This window comes from Bombus vosnesenskii, unplaced genomic scaffold (assembly GCF_011952255.1).
Source record: "Bombus vosnesenskii isolate JDL3184/JDL3185 unplaced genomic scaffold, Bvos_JDL3184-5_v1.1 scf7180000016273, whole genome shotgun sequence".
NCBI lineage: Eukaryota > Metazoa > Arthropoda > Insecta > Hymenoptera > Apidae > Bombus > Bombus vosnesenskii.
The window spans coordinates 1487769-1502656 of NW_022884342.1; the positions used below are offsets into that span (position 1 = coordinate 1487769).

A 14888-nucleotide genomic window follows, 5' to 3' on the forward strand; every position below is an offset into this window, starting at 1 on the left:
TAAAAGTCCTAAACCACTAAGTATTCTACTCGTCTGGTGAGCAAACGAACAAAAACGTGTAAAATAGAGCGAACGAAACAGAAAAAAGAAAAGAAAAAAAAAAAAAAGAAAAACGCCTCGTGACTCGCTAATCCGCGATTTTCTGTGCGCAACGACGGTAAGTAACTTGTCAGGAAGGTACTTGCCGAGAAGCCTAACGAAAGTCGATCGATCTTTCTCTCGCGAGAACCCTGAAAAGGAGAGCGTCTTTCACTCGATTAAATGAACGCCTCTGAGAGAAGGAGCCTTTGATCCACCGCATTTTTCCGCATGTCGCGCGGGCATTTTTTCCACGCTTCGATATTTTTTTCCCGACGAAAAAGCACGTCGACAGCCCTCTTTTTCCTCTATATAGTTACGTACTACTCTGTTCATATCTAAAAGAACGTTTTTTCGTACGACGCCGAGCCTTTGCGACGCAACCTGTACGATATTCCGAAATACCTATGTTTCATCTCGAGATCAGGGGAGTGGAGGATCTCTCGACGAGGTGCAGCTGAACGAAAAATGCCGATAAAAAATGAGACATGCATTTAGAATAGCGGAGTCCGCGTGGCCACAGATATATTTACAGACGCGAAATTTTCAGGGATCAGAGGCTCGTCCTCGTCCGCGTCGCAAAAATGAGCACGAAGAAAAATTTAACGGCGTGAAAACTACGTGTACCGCGATTGGAAAAGTGGTAAAATAGCGATTGGCTTTTCCTATGTTTCATTCTCTCTCTCTCTCTCTATTCACCTTCTTTCTTTCTTATCTTTTTTTTTTTGCTTCTTTTTTAACTTTTTTCTCGCTTTGTTTTGTGTCCGTTTTCTATTGTTGCGTACTCTTCTATCGTGCCTCATTGCTCGTATTTCCCTTTTCGTTTCCTCTCGTCACTCGGTTCGGGTTAATTATTACAAAGATGCTTGTACAATAATATAATATAGACTCTATATTAGTTACAATAATATCGTAGCGTCCTACCTCGCGATCGATCGGTCCGTATCCACTTGCGTCTCCCTTTTCTCTCCGTTTTCGGTCGCTGTCGCGAAAATCCGTTTGGACAAACCAATATAATAGAAGATCTCTGGCATAACGCGATGGTACAGTTTTCTCGTGAAACGCAACATCTCTTGTCTACACGATCGAGCCGTTGCGTGACTTTATTGCTTATTGCTTACGTTAACGCGGGCGCTGTCGGGCTCTTGGAAAAATTCCTCCGTCTCCAGACTTTTAAATAAACCCGGCCGTTCCTCGAAATCCTTCCGGCATACCGGAAATGATATCGTTTGCGATGTTTACGCGCGATCGAGAATCGCGAACGCGGACCAATTCGATGATCGCGCACGATATTCCGATTCTTTCGACATTTGTCGTGGTAAATTTCATTTCGATTCGCAAGATCAACGTCATAGCTCTCGGAGTTTCCAGTTCTTTAATAAAATATCCCATCGACTCCTTTTTTTTCCCCTCGGCGCGATAAGGGTCGAACAAGTGGCCAATTTGTCTCACGCTATATTCCACGTTTCACCTTCTCGATCGCCGTTTGCATCGATAAACTACCGCGGGAATATCCGCCTTGGAACTTTTACCAACAGGAATTTTTCCACGAGACCCATCGACGCTCGACAAAGAAAAATAAACATCACCAAGATCGTAACGAGAAAGAATCAGTGTCGCCAGAAAAGAACGAATAATCCGGAGCAAACGCACGAATGAGAGGGGAACGTTCCCGATTGCGAGTCGGTATAACGGACCGGAAAATCCATCACAGTTACAATTTTACACTTTACACGTTCGGCCGTTTGTCTACCGATATTTTCCCCTCTCGAGAATGATCCTTCGTATTGTTCGGAAAGCTTAACGAATCCTCGTTCGAAGTAAACCTAATTTTCGCGTAGTAACCCGATCTCTGTTCGTAATTAACGAGAAAAGAAAGTGGCATTTATAGAAATCGATTAACGTTCGAAACATTAAAACGTAGCGTGTTCGAGGAACGCTGATATTCTGCAAGTGGCGATCAAATAAATTTTACGGCGCTTTGAAATTGCCTATCGTTGTTCACCGCCCCGATGCGATGGAAGTTAATTGAATCGTCGAAATAGTGATGTTCTCGAAATACCAGAAATATTTGGATTAAATTTATCATCGGGCACGACGTTTCTGTTTAGCCATGCAGAATACATTGCGATCGTTGAAGTTATACGCAAATAGTTTCGAGTTAATACGCAATTGATACGATAAATTATTAGCGGGCAGGATATAGATTATTTCGGTGCAAGATGATTTATTATTCAAAGATTTTTCACAAAAATAAAATTTCGGCTGGGCGGACCCTGATTCTTTCCTCGTGTCTCTCGTTCCTCTCCGCTTTTTAGCCCATTGGCGCATCAAATAATCCTACTACACGATAGATTGTATTGCGTTAATTACTTCATTAACACCTTTTAACACTGTTTGCTACGCGCGTGTATCGGTGTCAATCACGTTTCACTCTTCGCGATCATTCTAACAGATCGAACGTTTTACTCGGCGAATAATATTCGGTGCGATAATAAATTCGTAGCATCGATCATTGTGTCCGGCTCTCTAAACATCGTGGACGAGCGACGCGTGCTTTTTTTTTTTTTTTTTTTGTTTTGTATCGTACAATAGAAAAATAACGCAGTTAACTCGGAAGCTTTGAAATATGTTTTTCCCCTTCGGTCGGTTATTAATACAGCTAGCGGCTATTACAGCTATTATATAATAGTTACGCTATACATTCAGCTATAACACGGCTAATAGCCCTTTGTAGCTATTATATAACAGCTACAATGCAATCAACCTTTAATACATCTACTAATATTTCGTGTGGTAATTGAATTCTGCCGCGAGCTTTCTCGATTGGCCCAAAATCTGTTAACGGATGCGGAATCTTCCGTGCCGTTCGAACATTGTACTTCTCGGTGAAATGAAACTTCAAAATGGTACGTCTTTGTTTTTATCGTACAATTTAATCTATAGCGCTCAAATTGTTCTAAAAAACGATGCGTTGCTACGATCGAAAAGTCGATGGCGCTTTAGTAACAACGATCCACGATGTTTCGAGATACAGGTGCACTCCTGTTTTCTTCGTGCCGGCTTCTATTCTTCGAACTGGTAATACAAAATACACGGTACACCCACTTACAGTACTCTGTAGGGTCGTGGAAAGAAAGGAGCAGCCGGTGTGAAAAATATTTGCCGAGTAACCTGTTCCCCTTCACGCCTTATTAAAGCTATTCTCTATGTAGTTTCTACCTTAAATGATAACGACCTCTGCCGGTCGATCGTCTTACTAACTAAAACGTGATGTTGCTTTCTTCTCTCTTCGGTATCGTTGCGGGCCGGCAATCGATCCCGTTCTCATCGCTCGTCACCTTTCGCTAAAGAATCCGATCGATCGTGCGCCGTGATCTCGCTCGTGATATGGTCTAACCATAAAAACTTGTGTAATTACTTTGTTATCTTTACCCGATTTTTAATTAGCTAGTGCCTACGAGCTACATCGGTAAAAAAACCTACTGGCCAGGGGAAATTCGCGTTCGATCTTCACGACCCTTCACCCTCACTCTCCTTACATCGTTCCTCTCGAAGGAACAAGCGGCTCCCTTTCCCGTCGTTGAGAAAAAAATTTCCTTCGAAAAGTAATACCCTTTCCTTCCTTCTTTCCTTCCTTCCTTCCTTCCTTCCTTCCTTCCTTCCTTCCTTCCTTCCTTCCTCTTTCCCTTCCGTCACTAAACCGTTCATCTTGATCGGATCCGTCTCCTTCCCAAACGATGTTCCGCCCTCTTTTCTTGTCTACTTGATTTTCCTTCTGGTCTGGAGGAGGAGCACCTCTCATACGGAAGAAATCAGAGTTTTGCCTCTTGTCTCTTTATTATAGGCGACTTTATTTTTCGTTCCTCGAGATCGAATCGAATCAGGGACCGGCACTCTTAGCTAGGACGAACCTCGATATCTTTCCTCGTCTCTCGTTGCGCGAAAAAATTTTGATGGTCGTGCGAGCACGAATTTCTCCCGACGAATCAGAGAGGCTAGCAAGAGCTACGGACACGAGCGTTCGAAGCCAAAGTATCGATTGTGCCATTTTCTCTTTCAGTTTCTTCTTTCTCGTTGGCCCGGACGCTCGACCGATCTTGTTCGGTGATTCGCGCCAAAGGCGATTATATATAATATATATATATATATGTATATTATATATGTATAATATATAATATATATATATTTTCTTTTTATACACGTGTACCACCTCGTTTCGTCACCCACACGGTGTCCAGTAACGCAGATTACAAACGTTGAGTTTTAACGGTCGCGAGATCGTCGTCCGTTCGATTAGAATCACCTGTATATCGCGACGACCGCCGCCAGGCTGACGATCATCAGGTACGTCGATCGAGTAACAAAGCCCCTGTTCTCTTCCATGCACTGACCTGCAAGCACAAAATCATGTTTGTTCTTAGGCTGGATCGGACTAAGGTAAGGATTAGGTAAACATCGATGGGCTAAAGCGACGTCGCCGCTTAATTCGACGTTTATCAACGAGATGTCACGGTACATTTGTCAGGCGAAGTCGTCTACGTGTCGCAGTAAATTATGCATGGCTGTCGCGCACCATCTGGCTATTAGAATGCGCTGGATGACAATCGCTGACGCGACGATTTTGATTGGACGTTGCAGTCTGTCGCGCTGTCAAACTGCATTCCGTGCCGCGTAAGAAAATTCGCATCTCACGCCACTTCTTCTCTCATGGACAGCTGCGATAACTTTCCTCGAAGACGCGTCGAATCTCGCATCGATGCAACGTAACCTTGATGTTTCTCCCGAAGGTACGAAATAAGGATACCACCGTTTCGAAACTTCGCGAAGTATTTGGGAAGCAAATCGGTAGGTCTTTCAATAAGCTTGGCGAAGTCTGAGGTGAAAAGGCGTAGCAAACAAAGCAACGACGGGGTAACGAAACTGAAGGATCCTCCGTCGAGTGACAAGATAACGGTTCAAGTTCCGAGGATGCTTCAACCTGAAGCACGCAGATGAGCGCTACACAATCTGATAACGTCAAACAAATAAGGGAACGATGCCGTAAGCAAGGACGACGTAAAGCGACTTCGCGTCCGTATTTTTCATTAATGAAGCTTCCGAATGATCGTATCTTTCGGAAGATTAATTGTTAAATAGCAACGATGTTGAGTTATATAAACGCGAAAAATTGCGAAAGCATAGAAAATAGCATCTTACGGTGTCAAAGAACGAAGTCCTAGGAAAAGATAGAATCTAGAGAAGAACGAGTGCCACGAAAGTGGCCTAATTTCTTTGACAATGCTCTTCCGTTGGGGGGGAGGGGGGGGAGCAGCCTCTAAATCTCGAGACAAAGTGCTCGAACGAAGGAAGATTCGCGGAGCGGCGGTAGTTGCGGAACAAAACTGTTAGGTTCATTGCAGCGGAGACGCGTCCTCGGCAAGGCAGAACGGAGACCTTAAGGATCCTCAAGAGTGAAGTGCCGAAGGAAAGGAGGAGGTACTCACCGGTACTGGTAGCATTGAAGGCCAACATAGGTGGGGGCGGCGGAATTCCCCTCTGGCAGGCGACCTCGCTGGCAGTCAAACTGACAACTCCGCCGCTCTCTTTGTACATGAAGCACAATCTTCGACTGTTTCTGTACGGCTGGGGCCTGTTGTTCTCGCTGGACCAGCTCGTGCCAGGTGCCAGTTGGGTGGCGATCACGAATTGGGTGCCCTCCGCGTCGAACCACCTACCGTGGCAGGAGTACGCTGCGAAAGAGAAGGCAAAGGCTTCTTTATCCCTGCCGCTCTAACGGAACGAACTTGCAGAATAATGGTGGGAGGTATTTCGAGTCGCTCGTTAACCGTCGAGTGCCATTATCCTTTAAACAAACTCCGACAACTTTTGAAGTTGAACGTCGACGAATAGAGAAGCTACGGATAGTAAAGCTGAAAGATCTTGCTACAATAACTGCACGGACGAATCTATACGCGAGTCGTATTATCGATGCAATTTTAATTATCAGTGAGCTCAGCGACCCCGCTCAGATCGGTGGTACTTTCCAACGAAATTTAAATAACGTTTTATTGCCAAGCCGTGAAAACAGAAATGATCGAATTTCTGTCAAATTGAAATTTTCACTCACCGATCGCGTTGTCTTCGACGCAGTCCGTCTGAAATTCCATTCTGTCCGCGGTAGAACATCCTATGGTTATGGTAGTAACCTCGGAGCTGCATCTAGAGATATCTTCTTCTCTCTTCTCCCTTTTCTCGAAAGATCCGTTGCTAGGATTCAGCTGCTCGACGTTTCTCCTCGTTCTCGCCAGCAGGCTCGACGTCATCTCTCTGCCTGACCTCTTTTTTGGCAGGTTAGCGGTGTCCGGGTAATCGCCGAAATAATCACCCTGAATCTCGAGCATGCTCGAGCCATCCGTATCGTCGAAATCGGTTGCCCAGAATTGCCTGATTCGTGCGAAATCGTCCGCGTCTACCCGGAAGTCCTCCATCTTTGGGCTTCTTCTTGATCTATTGCTCGTTCGCTGGATACTAATAGCTGAACGTTTGGCGAGATCGTGCGTTCTTCTGAGTTTCGACCTCGATACGCTTTCGGTCGATCGCTGGTCCTCCGATCTTCTCATCTTGGATCTAGTGTGGTCGCGCAGCAGGTCCTCGATATCCAAAGTTCGCTTGGACGACACCTCCTCGAGGCTGTGATCGCGATGGTTTCTGTTGTTGCGATTCGATCTGGCGCGCCTGCCCATTCGTTCATGGACGAGGTATTCGTTGTTCGCCCTTCGTTTCTCCACGTCGAAGTCGAGCTTCCGGCCGCGTCGATCTTCCTGGGTTCGTTCCTGGGCGTGCCGAACTTTTTCCCTGTCACGCCTGACGCCCTCCTGGTGTTGGTTCCTCCGGCTTTCACGGATGTTCCGTTGGTTCCGGTTCACCCCCGTCACCGTAAATTTGCCCAAGTACGGGCACGTACGTGGCTCCGGGGAACTGGCTGAAATTTTCAGAAAATCGTTCCGTGAGAAACGGGAAAATTCTTTTCCAGAATCCTTGCGGCTGTTCCATTAGAATACCGTTTATTTTCGTCCGTTCCCACCACAGTCCCTAGGCACGTCTTTGCGATCGATTCTACCGACACGTTATGAGAGCGAGACGTTTCGAAAGTTCTTAAAAAGTATCGAGTGAAAAGAATTTTACGCATTAGCAGTTGAGTGTACTTTGTAATTTTCTATAGAAGAAATGGGAAATATCGACGAAAAGGAGGTGGGGGAGGGGATACTTTGTCGAAATGCCAAACGTGTTCCGAATCGATTAGGACCTTTTCCTAACGCCGCCGACCCGGCATCTCGATAAACCAGCTGTCTATAAACTTTCTCTGCAAGATCCCCTAAGCAGAGAGACACCGGCAAAGTTACCGAGAAACATCGCAACCGGAGATCAGCTGAATTACAAATTACCTGGTTCACGTACACCGAAAGCAATCAACAAGAAACTTTCGATGGGGGTCTATCGATCTTCCCTAACGACGCCTTCTTGCCGAAAGATCGATCGGATCGGCCAACTGCGAAACACCTCCAAAACACACTGATTCGGGTCAGAATTCGAGGCGACCCTTCTTGCATCGATCGATTAACCTCTCGAAATATCCAGTCGTCGACAAGAAAGATGACAAAGAGTAAGTCGTCGGATAGATAGGACGGAACACGCTATTATACAGAGTGGCAAAAATCGCGAAGCGAGCAAGAGGAGCGCATTATGGCTTTAATGGAAGCTCGTTAGATAGCGAGAAGGAGAAAGAAAGGAATTGCAGGGATTCGTCTAGGAGACGAAGAAGGAACGCTATAACGAGAGAGCGTAAATCGGCCATAGGCAGGCACAATGCGAACTCTAACGAGACAAATCTGACGTCGCACCCTCAGGCTAGTCCCTCTCCCTCCGCTTGGCAACAACCGCTTTCCGCAGCACTCGCTGTCTTGCCGAAGATTCGCGACAGAATCCCGGCTTTTCTGTTTTCTTCCGTTGTTTCGGGGCCACCGCCACTCGCCGGGGTATTATTTTCCGGCTTAATGAGGCGGCTCGAGGTAGGCAAGAATCCAAGATGCTAAACAAACATCGCAGACCCGACGTGGCGAAATATTTGCTAAACTTTCGGCCGTGCGGCCTGAACAACTGTTTGCCGGCAGCCATCGATTTTTTGCCTTTCAAATTTCACCTCGATCATTTCGAGAAAACTTCGACCCGCTATCTTCTGTTTGCCAATGTAAAGGATTTCCCTCCTATCAACGATAAGATTTCATTGTTTCCCGGGCGTTGGAGTAGCTTTCGTCACCTTAGACGAATACCGGTGTCTTATCTTTATAGTTGCACGTTTTATATTCTCTTTTAAGCCTTCGGCTGTATTCTACGAATCAGTTTTATTTCGCTGACGATATACGTAGCTGTGTACGAAAGCATGCGAACATTTATCGCAGACAATTTCTACGAGTATATTACGTATGCTGTACGAAAGTTTTTGAAATTTCATTGGCATCGTAACGAGACATTTTCGATCTGAAAATGTGTTATCCAAGTTATAATTTTTTTCATTACAAATGTGCATTTAGTATAACGTTAAGGTTTATTAATTGTCGAAGTGATATTTTAAACTAAACTTACACTAACGTATCCGCTAGCTTCTACGTAGATTTCGAAATTTGTTTCAAACTTTATCAACGTAATCATGATAGCCGGGTTTCGTTACCGCGCTAATGAAATTTCAAAACGTTTCGTACAACACGTACGATATATTTACGAAATGCTTCTTCTACAAGCGCTGGAATACTTTCACGAGCCAGTACATACCAAGTATGAAATTATAGCAAATCCAAGCGGGAAGGAAGTCATAATTTGGGACATTTTCCTCACCCTAAAGTTCTTTCCTTTCGATACGATCGAGAAATCGCTTTCGATGCTCGTTTGGGAAAAGCCAGTCACAAAAATCTCGTTATTTTCATGGTTAATTAGACATGTATTACATCGGGTCAAAGGCGATTCCAGCAAAGGAGGCTTGATTTTTCCGACTCGTTAGGCGATTCCCTCTACGAAGGTCCTGGCCAAAGGGATGGGCCAAGGGTGGGATCCCCGTGAGGTCACCCTTCGAGTCTCTTTCTTTCTCTACCTTTCCCTTTTTGTATTTCGATCGGGAGAACAAATCGTGAACTTCGACGATCGTTAATTACGTTCGTCGAGCGAAACTTTTGACAATGTATTGTGGAATTGCTGCCGGGCCACGAATTTCAATGGCAAAGTAGCAAAGTTCTATGAGTGGTTACCCCTGTAACTTTTCACTTTTCGTTTAATTCCAACGTGCTTCGTTACGTCCATGTCATAAAATACCGTACTTGATATAATCGAAATTTATTAAGGATTTCATATACAATAGAAAATTAACAATACCGCTGGATTTCCCGTGTAATTTAACGAATCAGATTTTATTCTCACGCTTTAATCACGTTCCGCAGGCATTTCGTATCCGATTTACTTCTCCGCTCCGTTTGTGTCATTTGGCGCGTCCTAATCTCGTTATAACCATTCGTACGAATTCTAAATACAGGGAAAACTATGGCGCGTATCGGCTGGACGTTGTATCGTGGATCGATATTTAAAAATTCCAACAGCTTCTTTCGACCGTTCCTTCGAGCAATCGGCAAAAGTTGGCCAAACAATTAAATTTAATTGACGGGTGGTCGACTGCCGTGAATCGCGTGTCGCTCTCTCGACAAAAAGAGGAAACGGAAATGGACGCGTTATCATGGCCGCGGATCAAGGACGGCTCCTCGACATGGCCACTTCCAACTTTTTAATTAATCAATCGACCGACGCCCGTGAACGACTTTCTTTGTCGGCCGGCCGAAACGAAATGGCCGACCGCGGATCTGATCGATCAGGAAAATTTGCCGCGCGCGACCTCCACAGTATGCGCACGTACACCACATACGCAATCTCGTTGCTCTTTTCTGTTCAAACCGTCGAAAATTTAATTACATGATATTGGCTTTCCACGAGGATACTTTCTGTGACAATGTCCAAAGCGTGGAAAAACGCGGAATGAAATTTCGCCAACCGCGGTCCGGCCGCAATTTGTGTCGGCGAAGCAATAACCGCAACGGAGCTTTCAAAAAGTCGCAACATTGACAATACACGTATACATAGATTTTTTTGTTCGCGTTCCCTCTTGGCGAGCCATAGACGCGAGAGAGGCAACAATACGTTATACGATACTTAGAGCGGTAGCCCGAAATAAATCGCGTTAAAGAGCAAACACATTATTTACCGCAACGCCGGAAAGGGACGATAAATATCCAGGTTTCTCTCCTTCGAAAGCCCCGGGGAATAAATCAGCCGAGGCGTAGGTACATTTAACAATCGTCAGCTTGCGCAACCGTATAGCTCTTCCGGAAAGAAATCTACGGGGTTGGCCATGGCGAGAAGGGAGCGGCCCGCGGGCGAGAAAGGACACGATAGAATGGCATGCCAATTATCTTTCGCGCGAGTCGCAGTCGAGACGCTTTCTTTGTTTCGTTCGGCCGGAAATGACGCCTCGATTCTCGCCAGAGCGATAAATTTCCAGCGGAAATAACTTTTGGCAGTGAAAGAGGGCGTGGACTGCCGCTGCCCTCGTCGAAACAGGGAGGACGCTTCGCGCTCTCGGAAAACCGGAGGAAACATCACCGGCTTTCCAAAGATATTTTTCGCTATACTCGAGCAAACTTCTCCACCGTTTTCCATCGCATTTTCTTCCACGAAAATACGTAAAAATGCGTAAAAATACGTATACATGCATACAGTCGTCCGTGTTAACTTTGGAAACATGTCTTGCTTCGTTTCTATCATCTATCGCGTTACTGCGATGGACCGACGGCGCTCTCGAACGTATTTGTTCCTGTGAAAACATTGTTCTGTTCATCTTCTATTTGACTAGCAATATTGTTTAAACATTCGCGTATGGAAAATGGAATATTGCTCCCTTTATGGCTCGCTTTATAGCTATCCTCGTTATACAACTTGTATAATGTCTATCTCGTGCGATTCCTTTCGAACATGTTATTTTACAACTAAGCGAAAAGTCATATCGAAGTAAACGAATCCACTTCCGTGTATAAAATCCCGAAAAAGAAAAATAGATTTTTTTAATAAAACTCGGATATTTATCCTCGCTACTACAGACAGATTGATATATTTTAAACGACCAAAGTACGAGGTATAGGATATTTGGCGCGTTCCGTAACATATCCATCGACGAAAAGGGAATGATGATCGGTGATCGGTAAAATAGGATTCAAAAGATAGGAGGATCGCTCATAAAGTAAAGGGGCAACAGGTCCAGAATGTATTCGAGAAAATCCGAAAAATGTTTCGTACGGAATAAAAACATTTGAAAAATATGTACGGGCTAGCAACAAAAATATTTTATTATCGGCGAAAGCACACGCGTTCGCTATATATTTATATTCGCTGTGTAAAACGTTTCCTTTCCTGCTCCGTGTAAATTCTCCCTTCTAGTCTCTGCCCATTGCCCTTGGTCGACCCCGTTTGCTACACGAACTTCCTGTTTTCCCCGGTCACGAAGATGCAACGTTTGGAAATGGGTTCGCTCGTCGGCGGAATTGGATTTTAATTCGCATTAACTTCCCACCGTGGACTCCGGATTGATTTTCTCCTCTTTGATTTCGCTCGAACGAGTACGACCAATATTTTCGCTTAGTCCCGCTCTTCCACGTCAAACTTCTTTATACTCTCTCGCTCTCTCCCCTTCCTGCTCCCTTTGCTCCCTCCTCTTTTTCCTCCCTTGTGCCTCCTTTTCTTCTTGCTTTTCTTTTTTACGTAAGCAACTGCGAGGAAGACCGAGGGTACGCCCGGTAATTTCTCTCCCCGATAAAAGAAAAGCTTTGTCATCCGCTCTTATTTTCCGAGTTAATGGATTGTTGCGCGACACGATAATGGAGAATATTTCGCTGCAGACGAACGTCATATAATATTATAATTTTTTTTTTTTTAACGAACATCGATCTTCCCCCGTTTCTGCTCTGTGTCTTTACGTTGATCAACGCTCGTGATCAACGCGGATAAATCGCGACAAACGCAGCCGCGTAATGAAAACGAAATGACTGGACGACGAGCGACGAAATGCCGTATATTTAACAAAGGCATTTTTGCAGAATGGCGCGTCGCGACAGATCGCAATTGGAACTTTCCATCCGTACACCTGTCCACCAAAATAATTGCCAGTTGTTCGCTCGAAAGTCGTTATATTCGCTTTGCACAATTGTACCGACTATCCTCGATGTTTTCTTCGGTTCGAACGACACGTTGCGTTGGTTCGGCGGTAAAATAAGAGCGATCGGACCGACGCGGCAACAAAATTCGCCAACTGGGAAAACAATCGCGTTCTACCGTCGTTTCGTAAATCAAAGGCACCGAGAAACGGTCTAGCAATTTTCTGCTAGCTGGATTCGGGGATGCATTATAGGGAATAAAATACACATCTCTCCGGCGGTAAACACGCGTGACAAGCGATGTAATTAAAGCTGAGTGCAGCGCTAAACGACATCGAGCTTGCACGGCTTGATTATTATTGCCCGGCCAACATTTCGACCCGATTCTGTCAAATATAGCTGCCTACGTAATTTTGTATCGCGAATATTAAACCATTAGGTGTAATGACCGATGCGAACCGCGATGCCGCGAAATTCATCGGACCAATCGTCGCCCGATCAATATCCGTTCTCGCTGGATCCGGCGTGCACAGCGGATCCACCGGCTTTCAAACTTTCAAATGGATTTTCCGGGAATAATGAATTTTATTATCGAGCCTCCGTTTCATCCAACAGCCTATATAATCTGTCCGGTTCTCTATCTCTGCAACTGGACAACGTAAATTTATTTAATTAGCAGTTAAAAGTCTATTCGTGAATTATCGTTGATTTACGCTTTCCGTTATTTTCTCATTAGCTAAATTACCAATTTTCCAATGCGTCTCGTTGTCTTTCGTCGAAAAGTTTTATCGTTTCGCTAACCCTCCTCTCCCTTTCCTTGTCTTCTATTTGCAATCTTCTATTTGCCTCGAGATTCGCAAATTTTTCAACATCCAGTCGAAACTCTGTTTCGCTACGAGCGCGTTTGAAATTGCTTGAAATTGCTTGAAATTGTTTGAAAAAACCGGCGAAAGGGCGAGGCAGGTTCGCATCACTAACCTCGATACACCTCGATAGACTGTGTCGAGCGACGACAAGACGCGGCAGAAAATTAAAGGAGCAAGAGCCGGGGGATAACACGACGAGTTGCGGTTAACGTTCCAAACGGTACTCCGTTGCCTGTACATCGGCGGTTGAAACGCCGACAGAGAAGCCAAGCAGACGGAGAATCTGTTCGGAACGGAGAAAGAGCGAGACAGACGGAGGAAAACAGTGGAAGCGTGGGATAGCTTTGAGCAGAAGCAAGGGGGACATACTGAAGGAGCAAGGATCCGAAGAAGAGGCTGAAGCCGCAGAGTCAGGTGACCCGTGTCAAGTTCAAAGACGCGAATCCTAACCCTAGCAACGTTTACTCCGAGCTCTTGAAAGGAGGCCTTTAAGAGCCACGATGTTATAAGGTGGCCCATGGTCGATCCACCGTGAAAACGCAGCTACCCTTTGACGCAGAAATTATTTCTTCGCCGCTTCAATCCTCGTTTACCTTTCCTTTTCATCTGCCTTCGGAGCCGTCATCCGAAATCTCGCGTCGAACCAAGAAAACACCGCTTGGAATAGGGAAACGAACTGGTAAATGTTTAAACTACTGCACGACTAGATGGATCATATTTATGAAACGAATTAGTCATGTGGCCCAAAGCCTTCGTACGAGGACAACCGGATCCTCTGAAAAGAAATCGAGTTTACGAGCGGTTGAAGTCGAAAGAAATTCCACGCTAAACCCGTTGGCCAGTTACCCGAGTTACCTAGCAGCGAGCTTCGTGATACCGAGCAACGTTCGTTTCCGAGCGAAAAGTGTTTCCGAGATTGCACACGGTTTCTTCCTCGGAATCTAAATATCTGCGCACGCGAGAGGCATTCGCAGGGTTGGTTTACGTATGTCAGGAACACTTTGCACTTTGTTGCAGAAAATGGTTTTCGCGTCGATTCGATGTCCGTGACTCGGGCGAATACTTCAGGACAGCGACACGACGACCGACGAGCGCGTGCTCGGGGCGTTTCTAACCCGGCCGAAACAGATTTCCCCGCCCGATTACAACATCGCTGTTGGCAGAGCTCTCACGGCCGACGTCGAGCATCGATTCTAAATTAATTTCAATTACATTCCGCATAACCCAACCACGATCATTCGCATCTCGACGTCTATCTGCTCCAATTGAAATTTATAGGCAAGTTTCGGCAAACGACCGGACGCGTTTTCCATCCTTTCGCTAAACCTTGGCACCGCCGTGTAACTCGTACATTTCCTTTCTTTCGTACGTACGTATCTTGCGTGTAAGTTACGATTCTTCGATGTTTTGGATCGACCATAGTACGAGAAGCGAGTTTCAATTTCAACGCCGATACATTTTCGCTGGTTTGTATATTGACACGTACTACTTGCTTTCAGCAGTTGCCTTGGCAACGTTCAGTCTCAAAATCTAACAACTGTTCTACAAATCACGTACGCGAGACAGCAGAATCATCAGCTACGTTTTCTCAGAAAGATTTATCGACGATTATCCTGCTAATACAATTGATTTCTATCGTAGCAACGCGAGACACTTGCTCCCTATCAAGACCGGTTTTAATTAATTCAAGTGTGAAAAACGACCGTCAACTGCGTTAATT

General features: G+C 45.3%; 1 protein-coding gene across 3 annotated transcripts in view; it reads right to left on the minus strand.

Moving 5' to 3' along the window:
- Positions 1-794: 794 nt before the first annotated feature.
- The window catches only part of LOC117242304, a 252371-nt gene continuing 238277 nt past the window's right edge, over positions 795-14888 (minus strand). For all 3 annotated transcript variants that reach the window (XM_033508846.1, XM_033508845.1, XM_033508847.1), the window contains 3 exons: positions 6188-7042; positions 5565-5810; positions 795-4472 (listed from right to left, as the gene is read on the minus strand). In XM_033508846.1, the coding sequence (XP_033364737.1) occupies positions 4381-4472; positions 5565-5810; positions 6188-7042 (1193 nt within the window). In that variant the 3' untranslated portion in view covers positions 795-4380. The remainder of the gene's footprint in view (positions 4473-5564; positions 5811-6187; positions 7043-14888) is intronic.